This window comes from Aaosphaeria arxii, assembly GCF_010015735.1.
Source record: "Aaosphaeria arxii CBS 175.79 unplaced genomic scaffold BU24scaffold_9, whole genome shotgun sequence".
NCBI lineage: Eukaryota > Fungi > Ascomycota > Dothideomycetes > Pleosporales > Aaosphaeria > Aaosphaeria arxii.
The window spans coordinates 359,040-374,535 of record NW_022983482.1 but is presented as its reverse complement, the minus strand read 5'-3'; the positions used below and the strand labels follow the sequence as shown (position 1 = coordinate 374,535).

The following is a 15,496-nucleotide window of genomic DNA, read 5'->3' as shown; positions in this document are numbered from 1 at the left end:
GAAGAGGACCCGGTGGTCTATTAATTGTACTCACTGTGAAGGGCGAGTCCTAAGCCCTTTCCGCCCTAGCCGTCCCGGGAAGGGTGGGAGGGGGGGTTGGAGTGGGACATACACTTTCGAAACTCCGGCTTTGACACACAAGTGTCCTTCTCTGTCTGTCCTTTGGTCCTCTCAGCCTGCCCTCTATCTCTCTCTGTCTCCAGTAATTATCGTATTTTAAACGAACGAACCGTGTCCCGAATCTGCTTTCATTTATCGATAAATAGATCCCGGGATCCCGTCTCGGTTCGTTCGCCCCAGCCCCAGCCCTTGCCCTTGCCCTTGCCCCAGTGCGCCCCTGTACCTCTTCTTGTGTGAATGGATGGACGCGGTGGCATTTACCCTCCCTCCCATTCAGGGCTTTGGTTGTTGAAAGCGTACAGACGTTTACCGTGACTCGATGGATGGTACGAGTACGTTTTTAGGGGGCAGTGAGATCGAGGGCGAGACCCGAGTGCAGTGTAGGGCGATCGAGGGGGGGTCGGGACTCGGGGAAAGCACAGAGGGTAGGCACGTCGGGTCATACGCCTGCTAGTATCATGTACACTTTACTTTAACCTTTACAAGCTATACTGTAGTAAATAAGTGGCTGTAAACGTATATATTATACCCTTTGTATCTGCTAAAAAACACTAGCAGGTGTACGATCCGACGTGCCTGCCCTCTGTAGGTAAGAAGGGAAATGTGGAGGGAGTGTCAGATGACTTACTTACTGTATTTGTAGTGTACTGTACGGGGGGGGGGGGATACTTTGCAGTCCCTCCCTCGTGTTATGTTGTATGTATGTAGGTCGTGTAGGTAGGTAGGTATATTAATACGGTAATTCCCCTTCGTCTGGGGAAAACGGGGGGAGTTGTACCGTGGAGTTGAGCGGAGGGGAGGGTTATATTGGGGGGTGTGTTTTGATTGAAATGACTTTGTTTTTGATTTGATCCGAGGGGTAGTTGGGAGGGAGGGAGGCTTGAGTATTACTTAGGTAGGTAGGTAGGTAGGTAATTAGGTGGTTAGTTAAGTTGGTTAATCAATATGGATGATAGATGGGGGAGGATGACTGGGCCGGGCGGCCGTGTCCATAATCTCCCTTTGAAGATTGCGGTTCGGGTGTTGTGTGTTTACGAAGCGATGGGGATGGGGTTCTTTGGGTATGTCTGTCGTGTATGTACAAGGCGGATTTGGCAGCCTCGTTCTTCGTCCTTCTGTCTGGTTGTACTTACGGGTTTGGTGGTACAAGGTACGGTTCTCTGTTTGTGACTGACGCCGGTCCCTGTCCTTCGCCATTCACCCAGTCTGCACGGGAGGGAGTGACGAAGTTCGTGCCGAGTGGACCTCCATCTAACGCTTCATCGGAATTGCTGAGGCAAAGAACGATGGATGATTGCGGGCAGATCTGTTGATCCTTGACAATGCCGTGGTTTGGACGGGGGATGGATGGTCGCGTTCTGTCTTGAGTGAATGAAGGGGGTGGGAAAAAAATTGATGACTTTTGTGTACGAAGTAGGGGAAAGAGAGTGAGGTCGTCTGTGTGAGTGTGGCAAATGAGTGTCGCCTGGAGGGCGTTCTGTTGGGAGGAAGGGTTTCTGGTTGTCGGGTCGGGGATGCTGGTGAAAGTGATGTTCGCTTAGGGTCGCGTCTACACATAGTCGGCCTCGAAGGAGCGTTCGAATGTACACAAACCAGTTCAGCCCTACTACCCACCAGCCGGGAGTTTAGTTCAAGTATGGGTCTGGCTCGAAAAGTAATGTCCGGACCCGTTTGTTCGTTCACTCACTCCGCACGCGGGCATTTGTGCGGGTTCGCAAATATCCGATGTATGTTTTATGCGACGGGTGGTGTATGTCCGTATCCTGGACTTGGGACTGGGTGTCTTACTTGCTTTCTGTCTTGCTTTTATGGCTGGCTAATGAAGGTTTTGATATGGATACATTTGTTCTAGCAAGGGGCTCTGTGTGTTTTTGAAGATGAGCTCAGAGTGAAGGGTTGAATTGGTTGGACAGGGCACAGTTGGATGAAGTCCGTTTGAATGATTATCATTATACATACGGACATCTTCATGTCTATCACTACCATTGCACATCAGGAAGAGCGCAGTCTTCCTCCGGAGGCAAGCCACTGTGTAAGTATACAAACAAACATCATCTCACAAATTCAAAGGCATCAACGACATTTCGATCATGACTTTCATTAACATTTCAGTTTGACACTGAGTTTCCATTCTTTTGACAGCGGCTCAGCAATCACACTCTCTTTAACAGTACACTGACGTTATTTTTAATGAAGCTTTTTTCAAGATGAAACTCTCTGCCTCCATTGCCTCCACCGTCCTCCTCCTCACCCCTCTCCTCGCCGGTGCAGCCCCCCTCGCCGCCCCTACCACCGCAGTCGCAGACGTCACCAGCATTGCCGAATATCCCACTATCAGGACCATTTCCACCACGCCCAACGCCCGTAGCATCATCGTCGCTCGTGATCCAAAGAAATGCGACGCACCGGTGCCCGATTCAAGAAATAGGGCGAAACCCCTGGACTACCAAAGTGAGATAAGAAGAATGAAAGATTTTACGGCAGCAGCCCACACTGCGGAGAATCAATGCCGCATCACAGATTTTCCGGCCTACTGAGATTCCAGGAACCCTGTCATAAGGGCTTAGATTCGGACCAGGTGCATGAAAGCATATAAGGAGTAGGGTCACTTCTCTTCTTCTTCTTCTCCTCCATCTAGTCTCTCATCTCTTTTTTTTGTCGAAGAAGCTAACGTTGAGCGATTGTAGATGCGTCGATAACCGCCTTGCGGCCACGCAGGTATGTGTGGACCTGGGTGGGACTCGTGATCCAGGCCATGAATACGCTATCGAGGTTTGCAATTATGAGTGGACGTTGTGGAACAAGGAGGACCCGAATAAGATCAAGAGGCAATGAGCATGCATGGCAGGCCCCCGACCCAACCTTGTTCTTGTTGGTTTTTGCTTTCCTGTACTACTGCTGCTTTGAAATGGCGTAGTTGGAGCCTGAGGATACCGCATCGAATTGGGTTCTGCGACGGGTTATGGAGATATCTTGCTTGGACTGGCTGATTTTGTGGCTGATGGTAGGCTCGAGTTTGATCATCTTAGAGGGTTGTAGTATCTATTTTGTTTATTTCATTCGTAGTAATTTAGACTGTAAGTCCAAGTCTCCTGAGATGACGTAGAGATCGTGCGGTTGGATTCTGCTGGTGATATGTATAGAGTGCCCTTACAAACTAGTTTACAGTTCAGTGACGAACGTTGTGTCTTCCTCTCATGCTACACATGTATAGAAACAGTAGGTTGACAAATATTCAACAGTAGAATAGATCCTTTCATTGTGTCTAGTAGGCTGAATGAAATTGGATAACGAAGCATCTACTTTGCAGCGCTCACAGGGCTCGTCTCTCGCGCCCTCTCCCTCTCCCGATCGATCTCGTTGAACTTCTCCACAACTTGCAAGGTAGCATAATAGCTAAACGGCAACGCAAAGAACCACAGCCCGCAATTGATACTCGCGGTAGCGATGAGTTTCGTTGGCACGGCCTGGACACCGAATCCCACCGCCACGCCCGCAGTCTCGATACCCCTGAGCAGCGAACTATATCTGATCTGATCGCCCGGCGAATCCGACAGGTTACCGATGCACCAGTAGATATAGTTCTCGACCATGCCGAGGGAGATACGCTCGAAGAGATATACGCCGAAGCCGCGACCAAACGACGCCTGGTGGCCCCAATCGAGCGTCGGCTTGGTGCGGTGGTATTCGTTCTGGATGTAGACGGCCCAGATCCAGGTCGCGCTGTTGAGCGCCGCGATGAGGATGAAGGTGGAGACGGCGCGTACCTGTCTGCTCTTGTGCCATGGGAGGTCGACGAGGGAGCCGCCGAGCCAGGTCGCGAGCGTGCCGACTACGGCCGACATGAAGCTTCCCAGGGCTCGGGAGCGGACGGTGAAGTAGGTCGCGAGGTATGTGCCTGGGTACGCTTGGATCCAGCCGAAATACCAGAATAAGGGTGTGAGGAGGAGGATGGATCTGCTCTTGAGGAGACGCCACATCTCCTTGCCCTCGACCTTCCATTGAATCCCACGGGGTGCTGCGATGCGGGTCCCATCGTCGCGGACCACTTTCTCAGGGTTGGAGAGCAGGAGACCGAAGAAGAAACCGAGGCACTGGATAGCGATGAAGCCCCAGTACGTCTGGTAGCCTACTTTCCCGCGCTGGTTGATCTTGTGGTTGATTCCCAGGGAGACTGCACCGCCGATGATGTTGCCAAAGTTGCGGAAGGTGAACCACGTCGCGATGTAGCGACCTCTTTTGTGAGACTCGGGATAACCCGTTGCGATGGCACCCTCTACGCTCCAGAAGAAGCCGGCTGATATACCACATGCCACAGCGCCGACGTAGACGAACCAGGTGGAGCCGAAGCGATTGTTGACATACAGGCCTGCGGCGTATAGGGGGTAACCTAGGGTTCCGATTGCGAGTGTGTACTTGAAGCCGATGATGTTGGTTAACCAGGGCCCCGCGAAACATGTCAGTGTCATGAAGGCGTATAGAATGGCATTCGCAGCGTTGACTAGGTCAGGGGATTGAGAACCGCCTACGCCGAGGCCATTCATAGCACTCCATATCCCAGGCGCGCAGAAGGCACATATTCCTACTACGAGAATCTGGAAGAGGGTTGAGCGGTAGAAACTGATCTTGGTTGGAATGGTGGTAGTTGCAGGTTCAGGGGGAGTTGCTGGTTCGGGGTCGGTGATGCTGGTCGGACTTTTTGATAAGTCCTTTGGTGAAGACATGTTGATAATGGGGTCTATAAGAGATACAATCCAATAATAAGTGAGTTGATGCTAGATTGGCCAAATATCTTTCCTTATTTGATATCCTCGAAAGGGGGCCCTAATGGTTGGTTCGGTCGAGTGCTTGTACTCTGCAGATTCCCGGTGTTAGGGAGACGAGGAATGACGGACGAGTAACAATTGTATATCTTAGACGTTTTTATACTGAAAGAGATCGTTCCGGTCTCGCTCACTGCCTCCTCTGATCCTACGTACGTACATATACAGCTTGCATACATGCGAAGCAAAGCACGCGATGCCACCCCAGCTTGACGATCGTCTCGCCGTGCCCTGGCATCTTGTGTCACCCCATTTTTTCGAATCCCCAAAACCTCGGTTGGAGGTTACCGAGTTATCAACAGCACGTTGACGATCATCCCTCGAAGTTTGCAAGTCGTTGTATGTTTGGTGTGCGTTCGTTGGGTAAGGCTGACGTTGCACAATTTTAGTAGGGATTACAGCATCACTTGGCGGGGTACATGTCGAAGTTGACTGGGCCGATCAATGAATCCTATGGCGATGTTCGGTACATGTGAGGGAGGTGCTTGATTTCCCCACCCTCGTCTGATGGAGGTACGCAGTGGGTATTCTGATAGCAGATGTGTGATATAATAAGTATACTCGCTATACTGTCGTCGAGTCGGTCTGAGCAAAAGTGATCCTCGACAGTCAATTCGAGTACATCAGAATACCATTCATCCGACCTCAACCATGGCAACGACCATAGCACCACCTCCAGCGACCGAGCACTTCACACTCGACACTCCCACCTCAACACCACTCATCTTCGAACCCTTCACCCTCCCCTCCACCAACCAACGCATTCTCGGGCCTCCCCATCCCCCCAACACGGTCACTCCCCTCGCCCTCAAACCCTCCACCCCAACCTCCACACCTCCCACCCTCCCCACCGTCCTCTCCACCATCCGCACCCTCCAAAAATCCCACACCCTCACCCAGAAGCTCTCCCAACACGGCGCCCTCCTCTTCCGCGACCTCCCCATCACCAACGCAACCACCTTCTCTCAATTCGCCCACGCCTTCGGCTTCTCCCCGCACGAAATCATCGGCATCGTCGTAGACCGACCCCTCCTAGCCCCCAACGTCGCGCCCGCGAACGAAGCGCCAAAGGACGTCCTCATATACAACCACAACGAGTCGCCGCAGGTGCCGCACGCACCGGGTTACATCTTCTTCTACGCGCACCGGGCGCCCGAGGTCGGCGGCGAGACGCCGATATCGTCGTCGCTTGAACTGTTCCAGCGCGCGAGGGAGGAGCTGCCGGAGTTTGTGGAGGCGCTTGCGAGTAAGGGGATCAGGAGTCGGGTTACGTATAAGGTGGATAGGCAGTATGAGGGGGGTTCGACGCTAGCGCAGGCGTTTGGGAAGGAGATTGTGGAGGGGGATGATGAGGTGACGAGGAGGGCGAAGATCGAGAGGCAGATTGCGAGGTATGGACGTGGGGAGCATACGACGTGGGAGTGGGAGGATGGCGGCGATACGCTGGTCGTGACGCATCATTTGCCGGCGATTAGGACGCAGCTGGGGACGGGGCTGCCGACGCTGTTCACGGGACTCGCGGCATATTATCATAGGAGTGTTGCTGGGGCGGAGGGCGAGAAGAGGAGGAATGTCACGCAGCAGCTTTATGGGGATGGGACGCCGATTCCGGAGGAGTATATCAAGAAGTTGGCGGAGATTACGGAGGAGATTCGTGTGTTGCATAAGTGGCAGAGAGGCGATGTTTTGGTTTATGACAATGTGATCGCACAGCATGGTCGACAACCTTGGGGTGGAGAGCAGGGAGATCGTGTCGTGCTTGCGAGTCTCTTTGATGGCGAGGAGGTTCCTGGAAGATATGGTAGTGAAGGGAGTTGGGCACAAGTCGTGAAGGCTTTGGATGACTAGCTGGTGGTTATATTGATCAGTTCGAATATAATAGTTCACTCACGTATACATCACATTATTGGCGACACGACGAGCAGTGATGGAAGAAAGAATGTTTGTATTCAACTTAAACAGAAGTTCAAGTGTATAAGAGAATTTGTCTCCTCTGCTGCTCTTCCCTGACTCAATATAAAGCCAACGAAAACGAACCGCAAAGGCACTACCTCCTCGTAAGGCTGTAGCTGATTTTACTCTTGCTTCCCTGTCCACACTCGCCATTCGTGGTGCATAACGTTGTGACGAGCTCTAGCATATTTGGAAGCTAAAGTACATGACCGAAGTCATGCTGTTCTTGACCATCATCTCTTTCCCGCCGGACAGTCCTCTCCAAGATGCATTGCATGAATGGCAGCGGTTACGCCGTTTTACCGAGCGAAACCAGCAATTGAGGACTGGCCAGGGGAACAAGAGAGAGGATAAGAATGAAGCCCCCGGAAACCCACATATGGACAGCCGAAACTGCGAACGCCCCAGAAGCCACTAATGATCAAATGCACAAAGTGCATGTGATGCAAACCCACAGAAACCCACTTGACGATTTTGCACGCAGGAACGTCAAACCTGCTCCATGTTCAACTGCATAAGCGCATAGAAGCGTCTTGGTGGAGGAGAACTTTTCACGAAGGGAAACCGCGAGCGGCGATGGATCAGAGTGCGATCGCCTGTCATCCGTTGATATGCATTTCATCATTTTAGTGAGTCGTGCATTCAGCGATGTTGCTGACATCTAATTTAGGCCATATCGTTGTAAATAGTATTACAGCGTTGCCGTATGTGCCATGTCAGTTACCCGAAGGTGTCTTTTCACTAATGGTTGGATTGTGATGGAGCAGAGGTGAACGAGCCTTCATCGCATGGCGGTGACTAGCCTTGACTACCGAGTGGACTCGGGTGTCATGATGCTCATGCTGGCTGTAACATGCTCGGAGTTACGGTTTATTAATGGCGAGTCGACATCGGACCTTTATTGCTTGCGTCAAGGTCATCGTAGTGATGCTTGTTCCAAGCCGGTCCCAAACTTGCTGGTAACGCAAGCCGGCAAGGAATACCTTCCGCTACGTGAGGTCGAGCGGTCGACTTGCAGTTTTGTAACTATCAGTTGGCAAGATGCCCACTTGATGTTGGGTGGTTTTATAAGATTGGGTGCCTCAAGAGTAAAACCTGCCAAGGGTCTCACGACCTGTCAGAGCCATGAAAATGGCCCAATATCTGTCGGCTTCTTCCACCAAGATCGGTCGCCGCGAATGCCGAAAGCCTTTATTAGGGTCCAGCCTCACGGTTTCCTCTCCTGGTATCGGGGGTTGCCCCCTACTCTCAAGGTCCGCTCTTTTCAATAATAATAGAGATCAGCGGTCGTCTTCGGATCGTCTTGTTTCGAACAGGGCAGCGATTATCTGCCTGCGGTGAGGGTTTTTATTTTCGTCGGACTCCTTGAACAAACTTCGGACTATTTCGTGCCAGGGCAGTCCTTGGAGCTCGTCAGTCGCACGTTGCGATGAACATGTCGACGATAGAGGCTCACGAAACGAGCTGTGGTGGCATTGGAAATATCGACCGATGAGCTTGTCAGTCGTCACGCCGTTGAAGGGGAAAGAACTTTCGAAGGAATACGAAAACGTTTCAGACGCAATGGCGGTGAAGGAACGATTCGATCAAACTAAGTTCTCGTGCTGAAATTAGCCAGGAGCGTGTTACCGACAAACTGGACTGTGGGACGTCTCCCAAAATATGCGGATCATTGTCCTGCTGGAATCATCTGTCACATTGTGAACAGTGAAGAGAAAAAGAGGCGCTGTCCCTCACGAAGTCATCTGTCACTTAGTGATCAGAGCACCGAGGCGCTGTCCCTCATGAAATCTGCCATGATGGTCAGAGTAGAGAAAAAGAGGCGCTGTCCCTTACGAAGTCATCTGTCACTTAGTGATCAGAGCAACGAGGCGCTGTCCCTCATGAAAATACCTGCCACATAGTGGTCAGGGAGAGAAAAAGAGGCGCCGTCCCTCATGAGAGAAGATCATCTGTCACATAGTGAACAGTGAAGAGAAAAGAGGCGCTGTCCCTCAGAAAATATCTGCCACATGGTGGTCAGAAATGAGAAAAAGAGGCGCTATCACTCCTTGAAAGAGTTGCTGTCCCTCGATGAAAGTTTTTTAGGCAGCCCCTACTTCAGGCGACTCCTGTAGGCAATCCCATTTTCAGGTGATTGTTTCGAGGCGAACCCATCGTGAGGCGAACCCTTCATCGGATAGACTCTGCATGAGGCGGACCCTTCACGAGACGAACCCTCTCGGGGTAACCACTGGAACCCCTTAGGCGAACTCTTCAATGAGGCGAACCCTTCATGAGACGACTAATCCGTGAGGCGAACCCTTCGTGTGGTGGACCCTCCATATAGGCATTTTCAGCCAGTGACATTCGATTTCTGGGACATGGCCCGAATCTCAGTCTAGGGAGCAAGCCCGGTTTGAAAAGCATGTTTGAGTGCACAGGTTCCTAGGTCCATAGACCATGTTATGATGACGAATGTGTTGAGTGAGAGAGGTATAATGCGGTAAATGTTGAACGTGGAAAGCGTCAAGTATGGCGAAATGCGAGATGTTCTGAGCGTTGGAGTAAACGGATGGAAAGAAAAACGCGAGTGGTGCTCGAGGTTGCGGTCGTTGCGTGAAAAGTGTTGCAGAGACAAACGTATGCGACTTGGTGAAGAAATCGAAAGCGCGTCGGGTGCTCAAGAACGGAGGAGAAAATGCTGAAACAGACTCGAAAAAAATGTGCGCAATGAAAAATGGTTTCGCTTAGAGAAAGCGAAAACGAAAGCTTTAGAGAAATAGAACGAAGAAATGTGGCGGTGGGGAGGGTTTATATGGGTCCTGAGATTAGTGGGGAGTAGAGAAAAAAAAAGGCTGGAGGTTGGGAATTTGACGACGTCGTGTCACGTGTGTCGCGCTAAGAGTCATATGGCACGTGCTCAAAGCCCGTGCTTCCGCGTCATCGAAAGAGTGATTGTAGGTGGGGGACAAGGTCGCGTGGTCGCGTAGGCATTATTTCGCAAAGCTTCGAGTAAAATGGTATGTTGATCTTGAGTCAAATCGAAGTAGTATGAGATACTGATCGAAATAGCCCCCCAAACGTCGTGCTGCTGCATCTAGCAAGCCAGCGCCCAAGAAGCGCCCATCCAAACTCGCCAAAGAACATGGTTTGACTGCAGAACAAGAGGCTGAGATTCGAGAAGCGTTCGGTCTGTTCGCGGTGAATCACCCAGACCATGAAGACTCAAAGGAGGGTGCGATACGGAGAGACGATGTGCGAAGATGTTTAATGTATTTACCTCTTTCTGATCCGCCATATCGAGAAAACATGGAGTACTGACAAACATCCAGATCTCTGAATCTCGCACCCGACAAATCCGAGCTTCCTGACATCCTCTCGACGATAGACCCGCTGAATACAGGCTTCGTTCCATTTGTTCCTTTCCTTTCGTACGCCGCCATCGCTATGCAATCAAAAGAGGAGGGATCAGATGAAGACATGGGGGACGATGACTATGACGAAGAAAGCAATATGGAGGAGGTCAGGACAGCTTATACTTTGTTCACACATGGCAGTACCGGGCCCATCACGTTAGCACATCTACGGAGGGTCGCGAAAGAGCTAAGGGAGGACATTCCAGACGATGTATTGAAAGACATGATTCGCGAAGCGAACGGAGCACCCCAGGGAAAAGGAAATCCAGGAGGCGTAAACCTTGAAGACTTTGAGAGCGTCATGAAGAGGGCTGGGGTGTCTTTTGGTTAAGGGATCTCAGCTGGCTTGGAAGCGTTGGACGACCGTATAATGGATGATTCCCCGATGTTTAGCATGGAGTTCGGCGTTACGATTTTATATAATGTAAGATAAGAGCATCTCTGAGATCCTCGCATGATCTCACTCGAAAATTATTTGTCCACTGACACTCGTCGAGGCTCCCAGTCCACTACTTCGCTTCCATGACCTCGATGACGGACGGAATACCGTAGCACGCCCCGCACTGGAAGAAGTACGTCCCATCGCAGAATTTGCCTGACCACGCACAATTCTGCGCCGCCCAAATTCCATCATTACCGACCCAGAATCCATTATTCTCCTTGGCGTCAAGAGGGCCCAACCCGAGTATCGTCCTGTTGTACTTATCCTTTTCGATGGTCCAATCGTCGACGACCTGGTACCTATTGTTGCCTTGGTCTGTCAGGATGAAAGCGGCTATGATAGCGTAGTTCACGTCGAGATCGAGATTGTCCTCCGTGTATGCCAGTTTCTTTCCAGTTGCGACATCGGTGAGGGTGTATGTCTGATTGGTGCGGCCAGGGCCGAGCGTGAACGTGAACGGTTGCTGGGCGATTACGTCTTCGCGGAATTGCCAGACGCCTACCTAGAAAGACGTTAGGATGACGGTGGCACCAGGAAGATGTGTTGAGCATACATCTTGCCATGTGCCGTTGCGGCGGAACGGCAAGTCCATCCCTTGGTAAGGTGTACTTCCTGAAGGTCGTGGCTTGGGTCTACGAAGCCGTTAGTGAATGGGCTGGAAAGCTTGTAGGAGACGCACTCTCGAGACCAGAGGTTGTATGTCGTTGGCTTGTCACCGAGGGCACGACCTTGCGCCTGGGTTGTTAACGCAGCCAGGAGCAATGCGCCCAACCCGGAGACAGTTTGAAGCATCATATTTTCACAAAGTGAAGATATCGAACAGAATGAAAATGAAGAATCTACCGAGGGAACAAGACTGTCTACATGGAGGAAAGCACTAGTTTAAATTCCAGAGCCCAAGTTATTTCTACAGGGCTGACATCATCTATGAACAGCTGCAATACTATGATTTCCCCATATATCTACATTAGGGCGTTCGTCTTGGCTCTGGGGAAACCTAGCCTAGATTCTGCAAGTTGGACAGATGGGGAGCTGCACATGGTCATGTTGCTATGGAATGTTAAGGGTAGGTGATCGTGGCATGCGGGGCTTCAATATAAATGATATTCGAAGGATCAGTAATATGTTGCGGCATAGCCGGAGAGCGGACCGGAAGAATTATGTCTTGTCTCAGAACATCCTGGGTATGAGTGGAATGTGGGCAGGGCCGGCGTCGAGAGGTACATCGCGGGGGATGCATTTCCAAATGGGGAGGAGACGAGCGAGATGTTTCTGTGAACATATTCAGGAATTTATAATTATATTCAAAAGCCAGACGAGGCTTCTTATGGTGCATCGTGCTCGAAATTTAGCAGTATTAATTGCGTGTTTGGCGAAGAAATACTATTAGCCATTCCGAGAGAGACATGCCGCATATGGATATAGTATCATACGTACGTACCTACTCATCAGTATCAATCGATGAGTACGACGTGTAGTAATGTAGGGCTTCAATGTGTGTAATACATAGTCACACGAGATAACTCATAGGGATGTACGGAGTATAACTGCCTAATATTGCTCATGACAAGTGATGTCTACTTGTATGTTCATTTACAAGTAGTTCTACTCTGTACTTCGTACAAGTAGACTAGTTATATATTATGAGTATGTCATAATTTCGTTATAGGAGAAAGTGTTAGCAAATACATATGCAGCACCACCAAATAAGGGATGTAATGCCGGCTATGAATAGAAAAACGACTTAGACCAGATAAATGTTGCATTAATTCATGATTAGTACGTACCACTAAAAAAGTCTCCTCCATCCTCCGTCTTCCGCCCTCCGCCTGTCATAAGGCAGGAAATCGTTAATAAGGTACCTTTGTAGGAATAGCCTTACCAACAGCCTACAGGTAGGGAAGAGCCAAGAAATCAGGGACAGTCCGAAAAGAACACGACGCGAGTGCAACCGACAAAGGGGGCGAACACGGATTCGCGACTGCAACCAACACAGAAAATACATTTTGGTTAACAAATCCCTTGGCTTGATTCACTCTTTAGTGTTACAGTTACTCATTCATTCACTGGCAACCAGCAACTTGTGTACGTATCTACTAATTACCTAACTGTGGTTTAACATTACTCAATTCCCCCCTGCCCTGCAACTTTTTACTAAGTAAATTTATCGTCCATCTTACCCCCTCCTCCTCTCCTCCGTCTCTCCTCCTCCATACTTTAACTACCACTTAGTTCCCTACAAGAACTACCATTCGCCAGTCGCTACCCCCTCGTATCTCCTAAAATAAACTAAAGCTAACATCAACAACTCCCTACCAGTCCCCCATGCTCTTTCTGTCTCCTTAAACTCCCCTCCCCCATATGTCAAGCGGTGTTGACGTCCGACGACGTCCCGGAATCTGGTCCTATTTCAGCTTCAATAGCGGCCCTCGAAGACGCACCTCCGTTTCTCTCCCTCGAGTCAACACAAACAACTCTGACGACGACCCTTTCGAAAAGCCCGATCGTCATCGCCGTACAAATTCCGCAGGCTTCATGACGGACTACAAGGGAGGCGTAATGAATCAGGGACAGCGCATGCGTTACCTCAAGACGGGTGGCATAATTGCATTCGTCTTGCTCATATTATACTTTGTCGCTCCCCATGATGCGATAGCGAGAGGTGAGGATTGGTATCTACAAGCGACCGGATGCATTTCTAAACAAAAGTACAGTTCCATCTCCCGGCGGAGGAGGCAAGGGCCAGACCGCCGCTGAAGGTGCCGAAACCTCGAAATGCGAGAGGTCGTACTCCAAGGAGAAGCCACTCATCCAGTACGCTCTCATGATCGATGCCGGCAGCACAGGCTCTCGTATCCACGTCTACAAGTTCAACAACTGCGGACCTACTCCAGAGCTCGAGAGCGAGGTTTTCGAAATGACCGCCAAGAAGGAGGGTGGATCTGGTCTTTCGTCGTACAAGGCAGATGCTGAGGGCGCAGCGCAGAGCTTGGATGTCCTCATGGAAGTTGCTGTGAAGAACGTTCCACCCGCATACCAGGGATGCACGCCTGTTGCCGTCAAGGCAACGGCAGGTCTCCGCAAGCTCGGTGAGGCAATGAGCGATGCAATCTTGAAGGCTGTCCGCAACCGTCTTGAGACCAAGTTCCCCTTCCCAGTCGTTGCTGAGGAGAAGGGCGGTGTCCAGGTCATGGACGGCAAGGACGAGGGTGTTTATGCCTGGATCACTGCCAACTACCTTTTGGGCAAGATTGGTGGCCCCGACAAGTCTCCCACTGCTGCTGTGCTCGATCTTGGTGGTGGTTCCACCCAAATCGTCTTCGAGCCTACCTTCAAGGATAGCCCGCACGGAGGCATGCCCGAAAAGCTCGCTCCGGGAGACCACAAGTACGAACTTGACTTTGGCGGTCGCCATTTTGAGCTCTACCAGCACTCCTACCTCGGCTACGGTCTCATGGAAGCCCGCAACAACCTCCACGTTGCCGTCCTTAACAGCGTCTACGAGCAGAACAAGGCCTCTGAATCCAAGGCTTGGCTCGAGAAGCCCATCGTCAACCCATGCATCGCTCCCCGCATGAGCAAGGAGGTGCAAGTGATGCTCCCCCAGGGCCATATCCTGGGCGCCTCTGTCTCCGTCAACATGACTGGGCCCGCCGAGGGTTCGCCCGCTCTCTGCCGCTCTTTCGCCGAGAAGACTCTCGAGAAGGATGCCGAGTGCAAGCTCGCTCCCTGTGCTTTCCGCGGTGTCCACCAGCCGTCTTTCGAGAAGACCTTCGCTCGCGAGGACGTCTACCTCTTCTCCTACTTCTACGACCGTACACAGCCCCTCGGCATGCCCGAGTCCTTCTCCCTCGACGAGCTCAAGGACCTCACCAACCGCGTCTGCCACGGCGAGGGAGCATGGGACGTGTTCGAGAGCGTTCCCGATGCCATGACCGAGCTCAGGGACCGCCCCGAGTGGTGCTTGGATCTCAACTTCCAGCTCGCTCTCCTCCACACCGGTTACGAGATGCCCATCAACCGTGAAGTCAAGATCGCAAAGAAGATCAAGGGCAACGAGTTGGGTTGGTGCTTAGGCGCTAGGTATGTTTATACGCTTGTCCCTTATCTCACTCATTTGATCCTCAAACTAACACATCCTCCAGTCTCCCTCTCCTCAGCCAAGAATCAGGCTGGAAGTGCAAGGTCCGGGAAGTCCAATAAATCTTCTCGCCCAAACAAAATAGACATGTTTCACTTCTTTTTCCGCCTGGCCTTTTGTTCCTATAAACCACTTCGCTGTTTCCCTGGTGCCACATTACCCATTTTGTAATACCCCATTCAAAACTCCCACCACTTATTTCCACGACACGAGTGAGGGGCGGCGCCATCGGATCACCAGCTCAAACCAAACGAACGAAAATTCCACACACTCTGCATCGGCTCGGCGTTCTTTTTTCCTCAACTTCTTTTATCTCCTGTCACAGAAGCATACAAATAAATGACCTCCCTTTTTACACTTTCTCCTACCCCCTTTTTACACTCTTCTTGATCTTCAAACACGACATTGTGTATTATGTAAGAGCTTGGACGGACACGGACATGAGTCTTTCTTCTTCTTCGACACCCTTTTCTTTTAGGGGATTTGATAGATAGGATTTTATGGTTGTAGGGGCACGTGAGGAACGTGGCTTCTGAGGAGGAGGGGTTGAATAGTTGGAGAATTGGAGGAGACAATGCATGACAAGAATTGACACTCAAATCCAAAGAGCACATTATTC

At 50.9% G+C, this 15,496-nt stretch overlaps 8 protein-coding genes across 8 annotated transcripts; 6 read left to right on the top strand and 2 right to left on the bottom strand.

The window, feature by feature from the left end:
• Positions 1-804: 804 nt before the first annotated feature.
• On the top strand, positions 805-1,584 carry BU24DRAFT_426421 (uncharacterized protein). Its single transcript, XM_033528962.1, has one exon. It carries the CDS (start codon positions 1,197-1,199, stop codon positions 1,431-1,433), a length of 237 nt encoding a protein of 78 aa, XP_033379683.1. The 5' UTR covers positions 805-1,196; the 3' UTR covers positions 1,434-1,584.
• Positions 1,585-2,220: 636 nt separating this feature from the next.
• Positions 2,221-2,848, top strand: BU24DRAFT_279344 (uncharacterized protein). Its single transcript, XM_033522686.1, has 2 exons — positions 2,221-2,719; positions 2,808-2,848. The coding sequence occupies exon 1, from the start codon at positions 2,328-2,330 to the stop codon at positions 2,655-2,657; it is 330 nt and encodes a 109-aa protein (XP_033379682.1). The 5' UTR covers positions 2,221-2,327; the 3' UTR covers positions 2,658-2,719; positions 2,808-2,848.
• Positions 2,849-3,419: 571 nt separating this feature from the next.
• Positions 3,420-4,844, bottom strand: BU24DRAFT_443713 (MFS general substrate transporter; the record flags this gene model as incomplete). The annotated part of the gene is made up of 2 exons (XM_033530599.1): positions 3,420-4,786; positions 4,817-4,844. The coding sequence occupies 2 exons, from the start codon at positions 4,842-4,844 to the stop codon at positions 3,420-3,422; spliced, it is 1,395 nt and encodes a 464-aa protein (XP_033379681.1).
• A 375-nt stretch (positions 4,845-5,219) lies between these two features.
• On the top strand, positions 5,220-6,810 carry BU24DRAFT_279001 (Clavaminate synthase-like protein). Its single transcript, XM_033522685.1, has one exon. It carries the CDS (start codon positions 5,595-5,597, stop codon positions 6,789-6,791), a length of 1,197 nt encoding a protein of 398 aa, XP_033379680.1. The 5' UTR covers positions 5,220-5,594; the 3' UTR covers positions 6,792-6,810.
• An 874-nt stretch (positions 6,811-7,684) lies between these two features.
• On the top strand, positions 7,685-8,167 carry BU24DRAFT_413010 (uncharacterized protein; the record flags this gene model as incomplete). The annotated part of the gene is made up of 1 exon (XM_033526136.1): positions 7,685-8,167. One exon carries the CDS (start codon positions 7,685-7,687, stop codon positions 8,165-8,167), a length of 483 nt encoding a protein of 160 aa, XP_033379679.1.
• A 1,574-nt stretch (positions 8,168-9,741) lies between these two features.
• On the top strand, positions 9,742-10,690 carry BU24DRAFT_278971 (EF-hand superfamily Ca2+-modulated protein). The gene is made up of 3 exons (XM_033522684.1): positions 9,742-9,898; positions 9,951-10,150; positions 10,211-10,690. The coding sequence occupies exons 1-3, from the start codon at positions 9,896-9,898 to the stop codon at positions 10,623-10,625; spliced, it is 618 nt and encodes a 205-aa protein (XP_033379678.1). The 5' UTR covers positions 9,742-9,895; the 3' UTR covers positions 10,626-10,690.
• On the bottom strand, positions 10,625-11,531 carry BU24DRAFT_495536 (uncharacterized protein; the record flags this gene model as incomplete). Its single annotated transcript, XM_033534137.1, has 3 exons — positions 10,625-11,238; positions 11,290-11,368; positions 11,416-11,531. 3 exons carry the CDS (start codon positions 11,529-11,531, stop codon positions 10,804-10,806), a joined length of 630 nt encoding a protein of 209 aa, XP_033379677.1. The 3' UTR covers positions 10,625-10,803.
• A 1,566-nt stretch (positions 11,532-13,097) lies between these two features.
• On the top strand, positions 13,098-14,939 carry BU24DRAFT_435828 (guanosine-diphosphatase; the record flags this gene model as incomplete). Its single annotated transcript, XM_033530124.1, has 3 exons — positions 13,098-13,398; positions 13,451-14,819; positions 14,882-14,939. The coding sequence occupies 3 exons, from the start codon at positions 13,098-13,100 to the stop codon at positions 14,937-14,939; spliced, it is 1,728 nt and encodes a 575-aa protein (XP_033379676.1).
• Between the last annotated feature and the right edge of the window lie 557 nt (positions 14,940-15,496).

What these genes read in the sequence shown, in the direction of transcription:
- BU24DRAFT_279344 (XM_033522686.1), top strand. Translation starts at nt 2,328, where the DNA reads ATGAAACTCTCTGCCTCCATTGCCTCCACCGTCCTCCTCCTCACCCCT.
- BU24DRAFT_279001 (XM_033522685.1), top strand. Translation starts at nt 5,595, where the DNA reads ATGGCAACGACCATAGCACCACCTCCAGCGACCGAGCACTTCACACTC.
- BU24DRAFT_278971 (XM_033522684.1), top strand. An exon ending in GATGTGCGAAGATGTTTAAT is followed by an intron (nt 10,151 to 10,210) that starts GTATTTACCTCT and finishes ACAAACATCCAG; the next exon opens with ATCTCTGAATCTCGCACCCG.
- BU24DRAFT_426421 (XM_033528962.1), top strand. Translation starts at nt 1,197, where the DNA reads ATGTACAAGGCGGATTTGGCAGCCTCGTTCTTCGTCCTTCTGTCTGGT.